Source organism: Enhydra lutris, unplaced genomic scaffold (genome assembly GCF_002288905.1).
Source record: "Enhydra lutris kenyoni isolate GAN:26980312 unplaced genomic scaffold, ASM228890v2 scaffoldscaffold1, whole genome shotgun sequence".
Taxonomy (NCBI): Eukaryota; Metazoa; Chordata; class Mammalia; order Carnivora; family Mustelidae; genus Enhydra; species Enhydra lutris.
The window spans coordinates 11,487,600-11,501,987 of NW_019154085.1; the positions used below are offsets into that span (position 1 = coordinate 11,487,600).

Below are 14,388 nucleotides of genomic sequence, written 5' to 3' on the forward strand. Positions count from 1 at the left end.
GGGGCATGTGGTTATTATTAACTTTAGGATTTGAGTCAGGACTTCTCTCCTTTGCTACAGAAAAGCCCTGCCTTCTCTTTGATGCGCGTGCACGCAGCCAGGAGGCAGGTATGCCCATCGGTGACATGAGGAGGGGTGGGCTGTCTGAACGGTGAAGGTGCACCCTGATGCCTTCCCCTTATGCTTGTAAACCTTTCTGATGTGACCGACTGAAAAAGCTAGTCAGTTCTACAAAGCGATTCAATCACTGATTCCTCAACAATGGAATTAGCGAATCGCTAAAACAGGATTATCCACATTTGTTTGTTATTTTAATTCCTGTAATAAGTATTTATTAATCAACTATTATGTGCCAGAAATGATGCCAGCCCCTAGAGACACAGTAGTGGGTAGTATTAGTTTCAAATACTCCACTCTGATTTGCTTCAGACGTTTTAACTCTTTGCTACACATAGATGGGCCTGTAACACCTGCCTATCATTTAAAATGCATTTCTATTTGATGATAAAACATAGTTCCTTGCACCCCAATTCTGTTGATTATTAGCAATTTATTCTAGTCATGTATAATATAAATTCACACTTATTATATTTATTTTCATGATTCTCCCCCATTCTTTTTTCTTTTTTTTTTTTTAATTTTATTTATTCATTTATTTGACAGAGAGAGAGAGAGACACAGCAAGAGAGGGAACACGGACCAGGGAGCCTAATGCAGGGCTCCGTTCCGGGACCCCGGGATCATGACCTGAGCCAAAGGCAGACGCCCAACAACTGAGCCCCCAGGCGCCCCTTTTTTATTTTTCTTGCAGCCAAAAAAGCTTTGTTCCAAAGTGAGTGTCACCAGCACGGACTCCCACCTGACTGATGAAAAGACACGAATCACACGACAGAGAGCTCTGGCAGGTACTCTTTGTAAATTGTCAATATGAAGTGTTTCTTGGAAACATGTAAACAAGAAATAAAAAGTGGTACGTACACTCACATAAGAAGGTAATAACCATAAATTCCGTATGACTGAACCACATGAAATTGGCAATACATAATTTTAAGCTACAAAAATGGCAATTTCATATGCTTCAACCTGATATTTACTTTGACGCTTCTCCTTGAACCGGGTTACATACTATCACTAAACAACCAGACTGTCCACCCAAAGTCTTTCACTGAGTAAAATTCTTTTTCAAAGGTATCATAACACTAACTTCTCTGACAAACCATAACAGCATCCCACATGCTAATCCTGAATACGCCCCATCACTGAAAAGATTTCTGATTTATTCTGTCCTGGTCGATAACTGAAGTACAAAGTCAATTTGTACAAACTGAGGTACAAAATCCATTTTCTGTTAACATGATTTGAGAGCTAAAGCTAATATTCCATATATATCAAATATAAATCCCACACCATTAAAAAGAAAAAAAAAAACTATAACCAGAAGAGCTCACTAAATATAATTAAAGAAAAATATTAGGAGTCTGAAAGGGCTGAAGGGCAAAAGGAAAAAAACAAAAAGCTAAGTCTTTTAGGACTACGAAAGTTAAAGATTTGTTTTTCTCTAAATTTGTTAAAGAGAATCTGTCTCTGGGTTGAGAACTTGCTTGCAAAGTCTCTGCCTAGAGCAAGATATTCAGAGCCAACTTGTTAACTCCTAATAAAACAAGGCTTGGAAGGAAAATGCTTCCAGCCCCATAAGCAAAGTGTACCAGCCAGCACTGTGATAATACCATATGACTGGTTTTCTTAGGTGTATTTTCCCCTTATTATCAACTTCCTTTTTCCATCATATAAGATCCACAAAAACACACACATCTACCATAAAGCACCTGAAGCTGGACACCTCTGCGCTTTGGCAGAAAAAGCTCAGAGCACCTATTATGTTCCATGGAAAAAGTGAGTGTTATTCACTTTCACCCTTATTGTAATCTCAGCCCTCCCCATCTGAACACCACTGTCCCTTTTGGTTTGATAACCTTCACCATTTCAAGTATTCCTGGAGCTTTCTGTATAGGTTAAAGCTAAGTACATCTAATAATATCTTTGTTTTTGTTCTTTATTTTAATCTGAAACTGTAATTTCAGAGGTGAGTTCAGCACAAGAGAAAAAAAACAGCATTTCAGAAACTTAGTATTATTGTTTAGGAGCATTCTACCTTTGCCAGTTGGCATTCTGTGTGTATTAATTCTTTAATTCAACCAATTAAAGAAAAGTTAATCAAAGAAAAAATAAACCCATAATTCACTCTTTTCCATTGGCCTTTCTCTTTGCTTTTTACAGGATTTAAATATTTCAGGCCATTATTTCAAGGAAAATATTCAATAAACTAGCTGGAAAAACCTCAAAGGGATGCTTTTTGTAGGCTACATATATGGTCCCTAATTTTTACTTAACAAAGGTGTTACTGTCTTTTTCAGTGGAATTGACTATTGCTAAATCTTTAGCTCAATAATAACTAATAGAAAAAAAGAATGATTTTAACCCATTACTAATTTGCTGAGGACATTTGTAATATGAATTAAACAGGCAAAGATTGTCTTTTTTCTCTCAACTGAGACATCGGATAGCAAATAAGATTAGTCATAATATCATATGTGTAAAAATAAAACTGTCTGAAATGCATATGTTCAAATAAGTTCATATATTCAATTCAATTCAATTACAATTTACTAAAATAAGTCCTTACAATGTTCAAAGTCCTTTGTTCATAGGAGTCTGAGGAGAGCACAAAATGGATGTGTCCCTAAGATGTTCTTTGAAAAAACCTGCAGTCTAGTAGTGGGATTATTCAAAACTAAGTCAAGGGGTGCCACGGTGGCTCAGTCCGTTAAATGTCCGGCTCTTGGTTTCAGCTCAGGGTTGTGGGATGGAGCCTAGGGTCAGATTCTGTACTCAGGGGAAGTCTGGTTTAGATTCTCCCTCTAGCTCTTCCCTCTCCCTCCTCCACCCCTGCATGCACAAATTCTCTCTCTCTCAAATAAATAAATAAATCTTAAAAAAAAAAAAAATTAGTCGGGTGCCTGGGTGGCTCAGTGGAGTAAGCCTCTGCATTCGGCTCAGGTCATGACCTCAGGGTCCTGGGATCGAGTCCCGCATGGGGCTCTCTGCTCCGCGGGGAGCCTGCTTCCCTCTCTGTCTCTCTGCCTGCCTCTCTGCCTACTTGTGATCTGTCTCTGTCAAATAAATAAATAAAATCTTTAAAAAAAAAAATGAGTCAAGGTTACTATAGAACATGGAACTTAGAAAGGTGACAGCTTGAAAGGTCCGACGTTAGAACTCATCGCCTGACTTAAATTCTATATGAGTCCAGATTCATCTCCTTCCTTAGGAATTCAGGATTCCTAAATCAGATCATCTCAAATTCCTGCAAAAGGTGAAATGAAGGCCTATCATCAGTCAGGTGAATGACGAGTTCAACAGTGTCTAGCACAGGCAATTATCATGTTCATCCTATAGCTTCTTACATAGCATTTGTACTTAGCTTTGAGCACCTTGTGAATTTAAGTGCTTTTTAGCTTTTAACTGTAAATCATCGAAGAAAAAATAAATAATTTTTATTTAATTGATCATAAAGCTAGAGAATTCTCTGACTCTAACACACTGATTTTCCCAAAATAAGATGATGTCACCACAGTCATACTAAATGTTTAACAAGCTGGACATTTCCTGGTCTACCTAAAAACTCATTTCACAACTCTGTAGGTTCTTCATCTGGGCAGGACAAATGGAAATCTGAAACTCTGAGCACTCTAAAGCACACTGTAAGAAAAAGCTAAGAACTAAAGAGACCTGAACCTCTATAAACCCCTAACTGTGTCACCTCCTTCAGTTCCCTATGCTCCCACTGTTGCCCAAATACGGTTGGTCCAGAATCTGTTTCAGGCATTCTCCTCACCAAACCCCATCCCAACCATTCTCTCTTACTGCCAGATAATCACAACAGCCCCCTACAGTATAAGATGCCTCATTCTTTACCCTTCCCTCCATCTTCAAAACCTGTCTCCTTGTCCGTCTTCTTTCCTTTAGGTTCTAAAGACAACGTGGCTATTTCTCTTTCCTTTAAAGGCAAAGCATCTTCTGTGCCTCAGATCCCATCCTTTCCTTGTTTGTGAGCTCCTGCTTGTCACCCGTGTCCCTCTCCCGAGCCTTTGCCTCCACCGGCTCCACTGTCTCTCTCTTGAATATGGGGGACAGGGCAGGGAGTATGTGTTAAACTTAATCCTAATGCTGCAGTTAGTTGTTTTATATCCTTTCCTGACTAAGCCAGTGTCTTCTCTCCTCATTTCCATGCCACCTTCCCTTCTTAGATGCATATATGCTCCCTTTGTTGTCACACTATGAAGAAACAGCTCCCTCCAATGTCATCATGGTCCCCTTTTTGCCAAAGCTAAGAACCTCCAAATACCTCTCCCCCTTCTCCTCCTCTTGGCACCCTTGATAACATTTCTCCAGGAGTAACCCATCTTGCCTGGCTTCCATGAAATCTCACTTTCTTCCTAACCGTATCTTCTTAACCCATGGCCCTTCTCTTCTCAAAGCTCCCAATCTCCTCCTCTTTTTTTAGCGAATGCTCTTTGGGTGGGATTTTAACTATCATATCAAAAACATTGACTCCAAAATTCATTCTCTAGTCCTGTCCAATGGTCAGCTAGTTCCACATCTTGAATGGCCCAGTGGATGTCTCTACCTGGTTCACCGACTCTCAATAAGTTATAAGCAATGGATCAATTTATATTGTTCTATTTCTGTCAAAACCATGAAGAGTCACTTAAGCTCAAAACCTTGAATTCTACTTTGATTTATTTTTCTCTCTCCCACACATATCTGGCATTGGTCATTTCTCTTTCTCACTGCTGCCATCAAAAGCCAAGGCCTCCCTTTCCTATCTTTACTTGCACAGATGGTCGCAATAGATTCTATTTTGCCTACTTCCTCCGAGGTGCACCTACTGCCCTTATCCCTCCTACCTGCCTCCTCTCCTGCCATACACACTCACCCCCACACACAGAGGACTGCTAAAGAAATTTCTTTTTTATATCACCATTTACAAGGTATCACTCCCTTGCTGAAAAACTTTCACCGATTCTCAATATATCTCAACCGCTTTCAGAGTTCCCCAAGGTAAGGTCCCAACCTTATTTTTCATCATTATAACACCATTATTACCCCCAGCCAGATCCCCCCCAAAAATCTCAGCTCATTTACCAATGTTTGATGCTATCAACCCCACACATAGCTTTTCGGTTTCACCAAGTAAAATGTTAGCCATCCGGGGCATCACATGATAGTGCTGTGATAAATGTACTGTCATTCTAGACAGTGAACAACCACCGATATTTTCTAGACGTTCATGCTCTTTTGCACCTCTGCATCTATACCAATGAACTTGGCACTACCTGAAGTGTTCTTCCTTCTCCTTCTCTCCTTGCAGAACTCTACTGTCCTTAAGATGTAACTCAAGGGCTGCTTTTCAAATTACCCTCCTCTCCGACCTAACACTTGTTAGGTAAAACTCATGGACCGTTCTCTGTGCTACTACAACACAAGTTCATACTACTGCTATATATTCGCCAGATGGAGGGCTGCCTCCCCTGCTAGGTTGACAGCAACCCAACTAGAGGCTGGAACCACATCTTATGTGTTTCTGAATGTTTCTCACTGCTTTTAGCAGTGAAAATGGCCTGTAGTAGAAGCACTCACTAAATATTTAATTAAAATGAGTTCTGTCACTGTGACTAATTATCTCGCAAGGAGGGACTATGCAACGTTCCCTACTTAGAATACTGCCAGGTATATAAAGTTGATGCTCAAACTAATTTTATAGATGCTGGCTTTTTGAAACCAAGAACTGTGTCTTAAACTTCTTTCAAATAGTAATTATCTATGATAGATGAATGGATGGACATCATTTTCTCCTTTCCATCCTTTCAAAATGGCATCATAAATAGTATAAATATAAGGAGATAGCAAGTTCCTTTCTTTTCACCTACAAATCATATTGTTGACAAATGAATGTTTTGCATGTTAACATTTATGCCCATTAATGAACAAACAAAGTTCAGGCCAAAGAAGCAACTGTCGGGACAGCCAGAACGAGCTTTGTAAGACCCAAGCAAGGAACTGGCCCGTAGCTCGGGTCCGTGGCATTTCCCACATGCCATTCTTCCACTTCCTGACACTACCAAGAAGTTTCTAATCGGGGGGCCAAACAGGCTAACGTGAGTGACGAATGAACACCAGTGACTGTCACAGTAAAAAAAAGCACAAGGCTCTTCCAATAAGATGGAAAGCGGCTGGTTGTGGGAGTGATGTTTCTATTTCCACAAATATTTGTGTAATATTTATCTAAGTTCAAGGGTTTCTGCAGAAGCCAAGGACTTGATGTTGGCATTACTTCAGGCAAGATACGGTACAGGCAGAGGGACCAACTTCCTTGCCGCACACCTTCATTTCGATCCAAAGCTGAAAGAAAATCTCTCTCATGACTCAGAAAAATTAGGTAGACAGAAGTAAGTTGCTTTTACCTCATCAGAACTAAACAACAGCAGAGGGAGAAGTCCCTGCCGTTGATTAAAGACATTGTCGTGACCACCGATACTGCCGTGTCTAAGCGGGGACTGCCTCGTGGAACCAGGTCAGGGGACATGGATTTTTCTATTCAACTCGGAGGCACCACTTTGTAAATGACACAATCATTTTTGGGTACAAGAGGTGCTTTAAATGTGGTAACATTATATCATTTCAGCTATAATGATCATAATTACTTATTTCTTTTAATCACAACCCACTTAACCACTTTAGTACAGAGGACTAGTTCAAGGAGTTTAATTTTCATTCAACATCTAATCTTTGTGTTTACTGAAACCCTTCACGGGCTTTGTTTACTGTCTGCTTGCTGGCCTGGACGTTTGATCTTGCAAGACTAGATCAGACAGGGTCAGATAAAATACTGATTACTAGAATAAACCAGGCTTGGAAAAGTAACACTGGTTTTTACAAATCCTCATTTCTCCCAGCTCTTTAATATTTTGCAAAATAAGTTCAAATAAATAAAATTAAGACAACTAACAATCAGGGAGTTCTTGAGCAATGATTGAGAAAAGAAAAGTGATGAGGATAATTCTGCTTTCTGGCCAAAATAGGGGGTTTGGTTAGGTCCGTTCATTGTAGTGGTGTTATTTTATGACACAAATAATTTTACAATATCCACGAGTATTTGTGTGAACTTGCAATGACCCCTTAATTCTTGTGACCAATGAAATAGTTGAGACTGACCTGACCAAAGACGACACTTCATTTTGCTTTTGGTGTCAGATGAAAAACACTTTAGATATGACATTATTTTAACTTATTAATTTTTAATTAGGAGACATTTAAAATATATGAGTCCTTCTTTGTTAAGGCACTTTTTTATTCTTAGAAGATGCCCTGCAGAAGCAGATCGCCAGAGAGTATCATTTCCGATGGTACTTCATATTTAATTGCCACTTAGTTTCATAAAAATGATGAGGCAACTTTATATCTACATAGTTAATAGGAAAGAGGTTAAAAAATAAGTGTTTCATTAAAGTGTGCAGAACTTATGAAAGAAAAATTGATGGGGTAAATTCAACATAATCCCAAGAATTTTTGAAAATCATTTTGTAGCAGCATGAACGTTTCCAGGTCCCTGTGGATTATCCTTGTGTCCAACACTGAAACTCCTAAACATTAAACAACTGTTAATATTGGTCTTTTATACCCCCTGCTTTTACACAGAATGTAGATTTTCTTTTCCTTATACTTGGGAGCTTATGAGCTCTACACGGTAAAATCTAGGCCAGAAGCAATTACAGTATGAGATGAACAGCAACACAAAATACTGTCTAAACCAACCTACTACCCTATCTACCCACTTCATTTTATTCAATATCAAAAATTCCTAGGAAGCAGGTTCATAGTTCTGGATGTTAAAAGCAGAGGATGCCAACCGTCTCTCCCCATCCACCCTGAGTTAACACGAATGATAACTCAAATATGTGTGTCAACCATGATTGTCTTTGAAATTAAAGAAAAAAGGTAAACAGAATGTACTCTGCTGTGATCACTGGGGAAAATAAAGTTACCATGCTAAGCCAAACGAACTTAGGACATTTTAAAGAATAAGTGTAAATAGTTTAGCTGTAATAACAACAAGTTCAAAAAATGCACATTAAAATGTTTACTTCCAAATTCAGACAATTCCATTTGTATATCGTTTTTACATCTGTTTTTAATGATATCGAATTATTGATTGTTCATTTTTCTCATATTTATTTAAGCATTAACTATAGAATTTGCAATCTGATCCTTTTTTTTAATCCTACTGTAGACTTTTATTTTTGCCAGGTTTTAGTCATATTTACTTTGATCTTTCAGAGTATATAATTATTTTACTGTTTATTTATTTCTATGAGAAGAGAAAAAAATTTTGACCTAGGAGATCTATATGTGGCAATTTGTAACAGAATCACATAGCTTATGTTAGGAAATCATGGTTTTGATTAAGAAGCAACCATTTAGTTCCCACTGTTTTATTAAAACAGACATTAGCAGATAATAGGAAACATATTTAACAATGTAGCTGCATTTAGTTTGGGACATTAGTAAGTTAGCATGAGATTTTCTTCTATACGTCGTATCAGCCAGGCTACATGTAAATTGGTAATTTGGGGGTGGAAACGGGGTAGGTAGGGGGGCAAGGAAGGACATGACACTCCAACTGCCAGGTTCAGCAGGAAGAGCCCTAAGGTAGAATGCTGCTTTTGCTATTACTCATTCCCAGATCTGAAACTCATTCCTTGTCTTCCTCATTTTGAAAATGGATGGACACAAACAGAAATGTTACAAACAAAATCATTCCTTTCCCATGAGAAGTGGCTTCTACTCGATGGGGCCCCCACAGTGACATCTATTCATAGCACAAAGCTTCTTTCAGATGAAATGTGCCCGGATAGGTCCGACACTGCCTTTTCCCTGAGGGTCGAAAGTTAATAAAATATACTTCTCTGGGTGTTTATTTTCTGTACACCATTATACCTGCCACGAATTCTTTGTTTTTCCTCCCACTCCCTTGGTTGATGAATCAACACCACTTGAACTGTTTTACGGCAGCTTGTGTTTACTTCACACATACCTTAACCTTCCCTTTTCTCCTCCTACTGACACACACACACACACGCACACACACACTTCTCAACAGCAATGACTAGCTCCATCTCCTTGAACAGCATGTGTACACAGTGTCTGGCAGCCTCTTCAGGTGTGGGTCCTTGACCTCCTGATTGAAATCAAGGTCTCAGTCCGCTTTTATGACACTTAAGATTTAACTGTGCATTTACTATCTTGAAAAAAAAAAGAGCTTAAAGAATTGAACCTCTAAGAGAGAAAAAAAAGTAGAACATACAAGTGTTCGTATATGTGTATATGTATGTGTCACGTGCGTGCGCGCGCGCGCACACACACACACACACACACACACACACGGGTTCTGTAGTGGCAATTCTGAAAACACTAGAGTGGAGAGCTTCTGAATCTGGAATTACACTACAGCCTATTACAAGATGGCTCTCTCTTCCTTTCCTCTTCCGACAGCAAGTAAATGGGATCTAACAAATGACCTTGAAGCTGCATGATTCTTTTGATTTTTAGCCAAAGAGGATATATTCAAACACTTCAACAGTCTTACTTTAAAAGAAAAACTTGGAGACAACACTTAGAGAAAAGAAACCCTTCTGAACTACACAATCACATCTTGTAATGAGAAGGAGTTAAATTCATCTTATCCTGTCTGAGAGTTAATATTAGTAATATTGTAAAGCAAGTGCCCAAAGTAGAACCTTCATGCTTCTAAGAATTTTAGGATGCTGAAGAGAAATGGATCTTAATTCAATTTTCAGTGCACTTTAACGCCTGCTGGGTAGTTCAACATCTTGACTTTCCTTATAAACTGGATATTTGGAATAAAATGCTGTCAGTCTTTTGTAATCAGAAAATGTGCTGCGGATGCATGTAAAGTTCACTCCCTCAAAAGGTAACCTGGGAAACAGGATCCCAAACACTAAATGGCCAACAAGCGTTACTTCGATCCCGCCTCCCTGGAGGACACCGGCAGGTAGTAAAACAAATAATTCATCTTTTACTATCACCTGCCCACCGTAAATGGTCATCTGAACCTCGGATGGGGGCAGGGAACTTTCAGCAAGGCTGTGAATACCTATAATAAGGCTTGATGGATGATGTTATAACCATGAGAAAACAGGGCCTGGATGGACCCTCGACCATCCAAGAGTCCCCAAGTCCGCTTAGGGGCTGGTGGCATCTGAATGTGAATAGCACCTGAGTTGGGTGGGAACACCAGAATGTTTCCAACATTGACATATTTGTACAGAAAAAAGATCACTGATACATTTGAAGGGCTGGATGGTGTAAACAGCATGCCACGTATCATACAGGACACTGTATTTTCAGGACCAGATACAACTCCACATTTACCATATTACTGCTAGTACCACCGTTACTATTAATTATTATTTTAGCATTCTAGTGTTACAGATATTATTTATTAAGAGGTTTCTTTATGCCAGTATTAACCTAATTAGTCCTCACAGCTAGTGAATGATTTAGATACTTTCATTGTTTCAATTTTCAGATGAGGAGACTGAATCTTGGTGAAGGTAAATAACTTCCTGAAACACACACTAGCAAAGGGAGAACAGACATTTGAACACAAGGCTGCTTTACAACAGAGTCCCTTTGACTTGACCACTGCTCTGGTACTATCACCAAATCACACACCAGAACTCCATTTCTAACCAAAGATTTCCTGATACCACAGCCAGCAGTCATTTCAATTTGTTAATTGGTACTTGAACTATAAGGCAGATTAACCCATAATGACTGCTTTTGAATTTCCATTAATATATTAATGGAAATGATTTATTGATTGAGCTTTTTAAATAGACATGCCTATCTGAAATAAACCATTTCAAATATTTCTAAAAATCTTGGCCTTCACATGCATCTCTTATGAAAACGGTAAATTTCACGTATTATGCATCAAATCTTACTTTAGTTCTAATGCCATCTTAGTTTTAAGGGGGCTAATTAGGATCTCCTGTAGGAAATATTAAGAAACTTACCTTTGTAAAAATTATGTATATAATTTTATAAAAGTGTATACAGAGAATTAGCATAAACTCCAAAGAACCAATAATTCATTGACCTAAGAAACTAAAAATAGGCTTTAAAAACAAAAACGTCAGTTTACCTTTAATCTTCTTGTACTTCTTATACCATCTCCCAAACTCCTGGCACTTGGTTGCTGACACGTTGGCATAATATGTGCTATTTACAATGGATGAAATCATACTCTGAAAAGAAACAGGAAATAACAGTTACATTTTCCATCATCAAGTACTTCTTTTTAGGGGTAAGAAGTCTCACCCACACCTACCTCCATTGTCTTTTAAATCTGAAGTAGTCATCCTCCTGCAAACTAAACTATCAAACATCAAAAACCATTACCAAAATTTACTCTTTCTTTAACTTCTACTTGTATGATGACAGTGTTTTCTCCAAAAAGCCAACCTTGGGGCAATGTCAAAGATGGAGGAGGCGGGACATCTGCACAGATTAGACACAAAGGGAGAGAACAGTTGTGACTTAGGAGCAGAGTAAAAGGTGAGATCAGATGCTCCAGCATCGGTAATTCAAATAATGCCTTTCAGATGTTTCTGTTCTGCTTCCAACGGCAACAAGCTTACACAGCCAAGAATCTGAGAACATCCGTGCTACACACTGCAGAACAACATTTAGGGAAATAAGTTAAATTAATATAATTTATAGAAACGTGTGATTAGCACTTGTGTGAAAATTCACCAAATGAAAAAATTAACAGTGCTATTTTAGAGCAGGAGAAACTAAACATAACACTTATACTGTGTTTCAACCAAAAATGAATCAAAGCTAAAACTTTCTGAGTACTTAAGTACCTCATTCCTTCTTGCTTTTCATCCCTTCTCCCTCCTCAGCTCTAGCCGTTAGCTGATTTGTTTGTAAATGGGATGGACAGGAAAGATAAGAGTATAACCTGACTTAGCACTAAAAAATTAAATTATAATTGCACACCTTGAATGCAATTTCCTACAGGTATGTTTTCAGCCAATATGGCATGTTTGCACCAACATTTGTAACAGATGTTAACTTATATACCTGAACTGACTGTGATAACACAGTTACAAACTTATACAGAGATTTTTACTTCACAAACTCTATCTAAAAACAAATGGACATAAACTCGAGAGATCCAAATGGCTTCTGTGAGGTCTTATATCTTGCCTTTGAAATGTCGCCTTTCTTCAAAAAGGTATCTCCAGATATGGATGGAACAGCTGTGTAAAATCTCAAAACTTCTAATGGTATTTCTTCAAAGTAGTCACAATAAAGAAGATAACAATAAATCAAGCCAATAGCGAGTTATTTACTGAGAGGTTCGAACACCAGCAAACAGTACTGCATAGACTCCCATTTAAAACAGTTCCCTCACTGAGCCCATGAAGTCCCTCTTTTTCAAAAATCACTATGCAGTGCTGGTGGGGGAGGGGAATTCTAATTCAATTCACAGAAACCTCTTTGGCCCTTTCTACATAGCAGATGGCTAACCTCCCCCGGTTGCTGATCTCTAAAAGACAATTCTGTTCTCTAAGGGGAGATAGTAAGAACCTTTTTAATCTGAGGATCTGAACACAGCCCTGGGAACACAAAGATCAGGTATCACCTGACTGTATCACCAAACTTCCAGAGCCTTCTGCACTGACTTAGAGGATCAGTGGACTCCTAAGCTTCCTGAGGCAGGTTCTGCTTTGTGTGTTACTAACAAAGAAGTAAAGAAGTCTCTTGGCTAGCTGGGCTAGTTCCCTCTCTGGGCTGAGCTTTTCTCTTTGTCTTAATCTGCGAAACCCTTGAGGACAGTGACTGTGTCTGTTTCATGCCCCCCCAACCCCCGCCAAGTCTAACACACTTCTGATGTGGGACATCTGAGTCACTGAAATATAACAGACGAAAGGGACAGAGATGAAATTTTATAATGCCAAACTGAAATGTCATAATAATGAACATTTTAACATGAAAGTGGCCTAATAATAGATACCCCAGCTATGCTGGTGTATATGGATAACTGTGGATGTACTTGTCATCTCTGTCTGTTGTTTGCATGAATGTTATGCTCCGGAGAGGCACAGGATAGGTGGTCATTACAGGAAATCGAGGTAAGCCTCCTATTGCAAAGTCGGTCTGAGAGGCAGACTAAAGGGTCTCAATTACTACCTGCAGCTGTCCAGCAACTCTTCCTCGCCCATAAGACCAGGCCACCAACCCATGTCATTGTGGCCCCAGATGATCCACATTTCCCGCATTCTCTAACCTCCCTATTTCGTCCTTGTTCCTGATGTGTCTTCAATGACCCTGCACAAAGCCAGTGTCAATCTATGTGGAAAGGTAGTTAATATCTGGGCTTCCAGGGTCTCCATCACCAGATTTTTTTTTTTAAAGATTTTATTTATTTGACAGAGAGAGAGCACAAATAGGCAGAGAGGCAGGCAGAGAAAGAGGGGGAAGCAGCTTCCCTGCTGAGCAGAGAGCCTGATGTGGGGCTCAATCCCAGGACCCCGAGATCATGACCCAAGCCGAAGGCAGAGGCTTAACCCACTGAGCCACCCAGGCGCCCCTCCTTCACCAGATCTTATACTAGAATCAGGTTCACACAACTCATTTAAAAAAGAAGTTGACTCCCCACAGACTCAATGAGATTTGTTCTCTTTCGCAGATAATTATAACTGAGTTTCTATCTCTACTGGCCATGGCAGGGGTGGGGGGGATAGATTTAAACTATGAGTTGAGCAAAGGAATTAGGTAGCAGATAAAGAAAATTTCCTAGATAATGAGAATCTTTAGTCCCTCAAAAGTCTCTCTGAGTTTGTGGCACATTTTATTCATATTAATTCCCCGCAGGTCTTTACATCTAGTTGACACTCAAACTGGTTCTACTGATAAGAATTTTCATAATTCATCTTCAGAGAGCTTTAAAAGCAGAAGAGGTACGTCTGGGGCATATTTCAGATGAAAGGTCATGTTATGTCTTATTATTCCAGCTTCAAACATGAATATTCTCTAACCCTAAATTAGACTGTTACATTCTCATAGCCTGAGTTCGAACTTCTGGGCCTCACTAGCACACATACACAAGGACATCTAAATGTTAGTGTCAATTTGTTTTTAAAAAATCAAAGCTTACTTCACTATAAACAACACTAAAAGGAGCTAATACAGACCCAGCATATACTGACTTTGCTCTACTTGGAATAAAGTTTTCCG

The 14,388-nt window shown here is 39.0% G+C and overlaps 1 protein-coding gene across 1 annotated transcript in view; it reads right to left on the reverse strand.

The window, feature by feature from the left end:
• The window catches only part of LOC111144313 (SATB homeobox 2), a 180,328-nt gene that overhangs the window by 80,789 nt on the left and 85,151 nt on the right, over positions 1-14,388 (reverse strand). Inside the window, exon 5 of the mRNA XM_022498554.1 lies at positions 11,285-11,387. Coding sequence (XP_022354262.1) covers positions 11,285-11,387 — 103 coding nt within the window. The remainder of the gene's footprint in view (positions 1-11,284; positions 11,388-14,388) is intronic.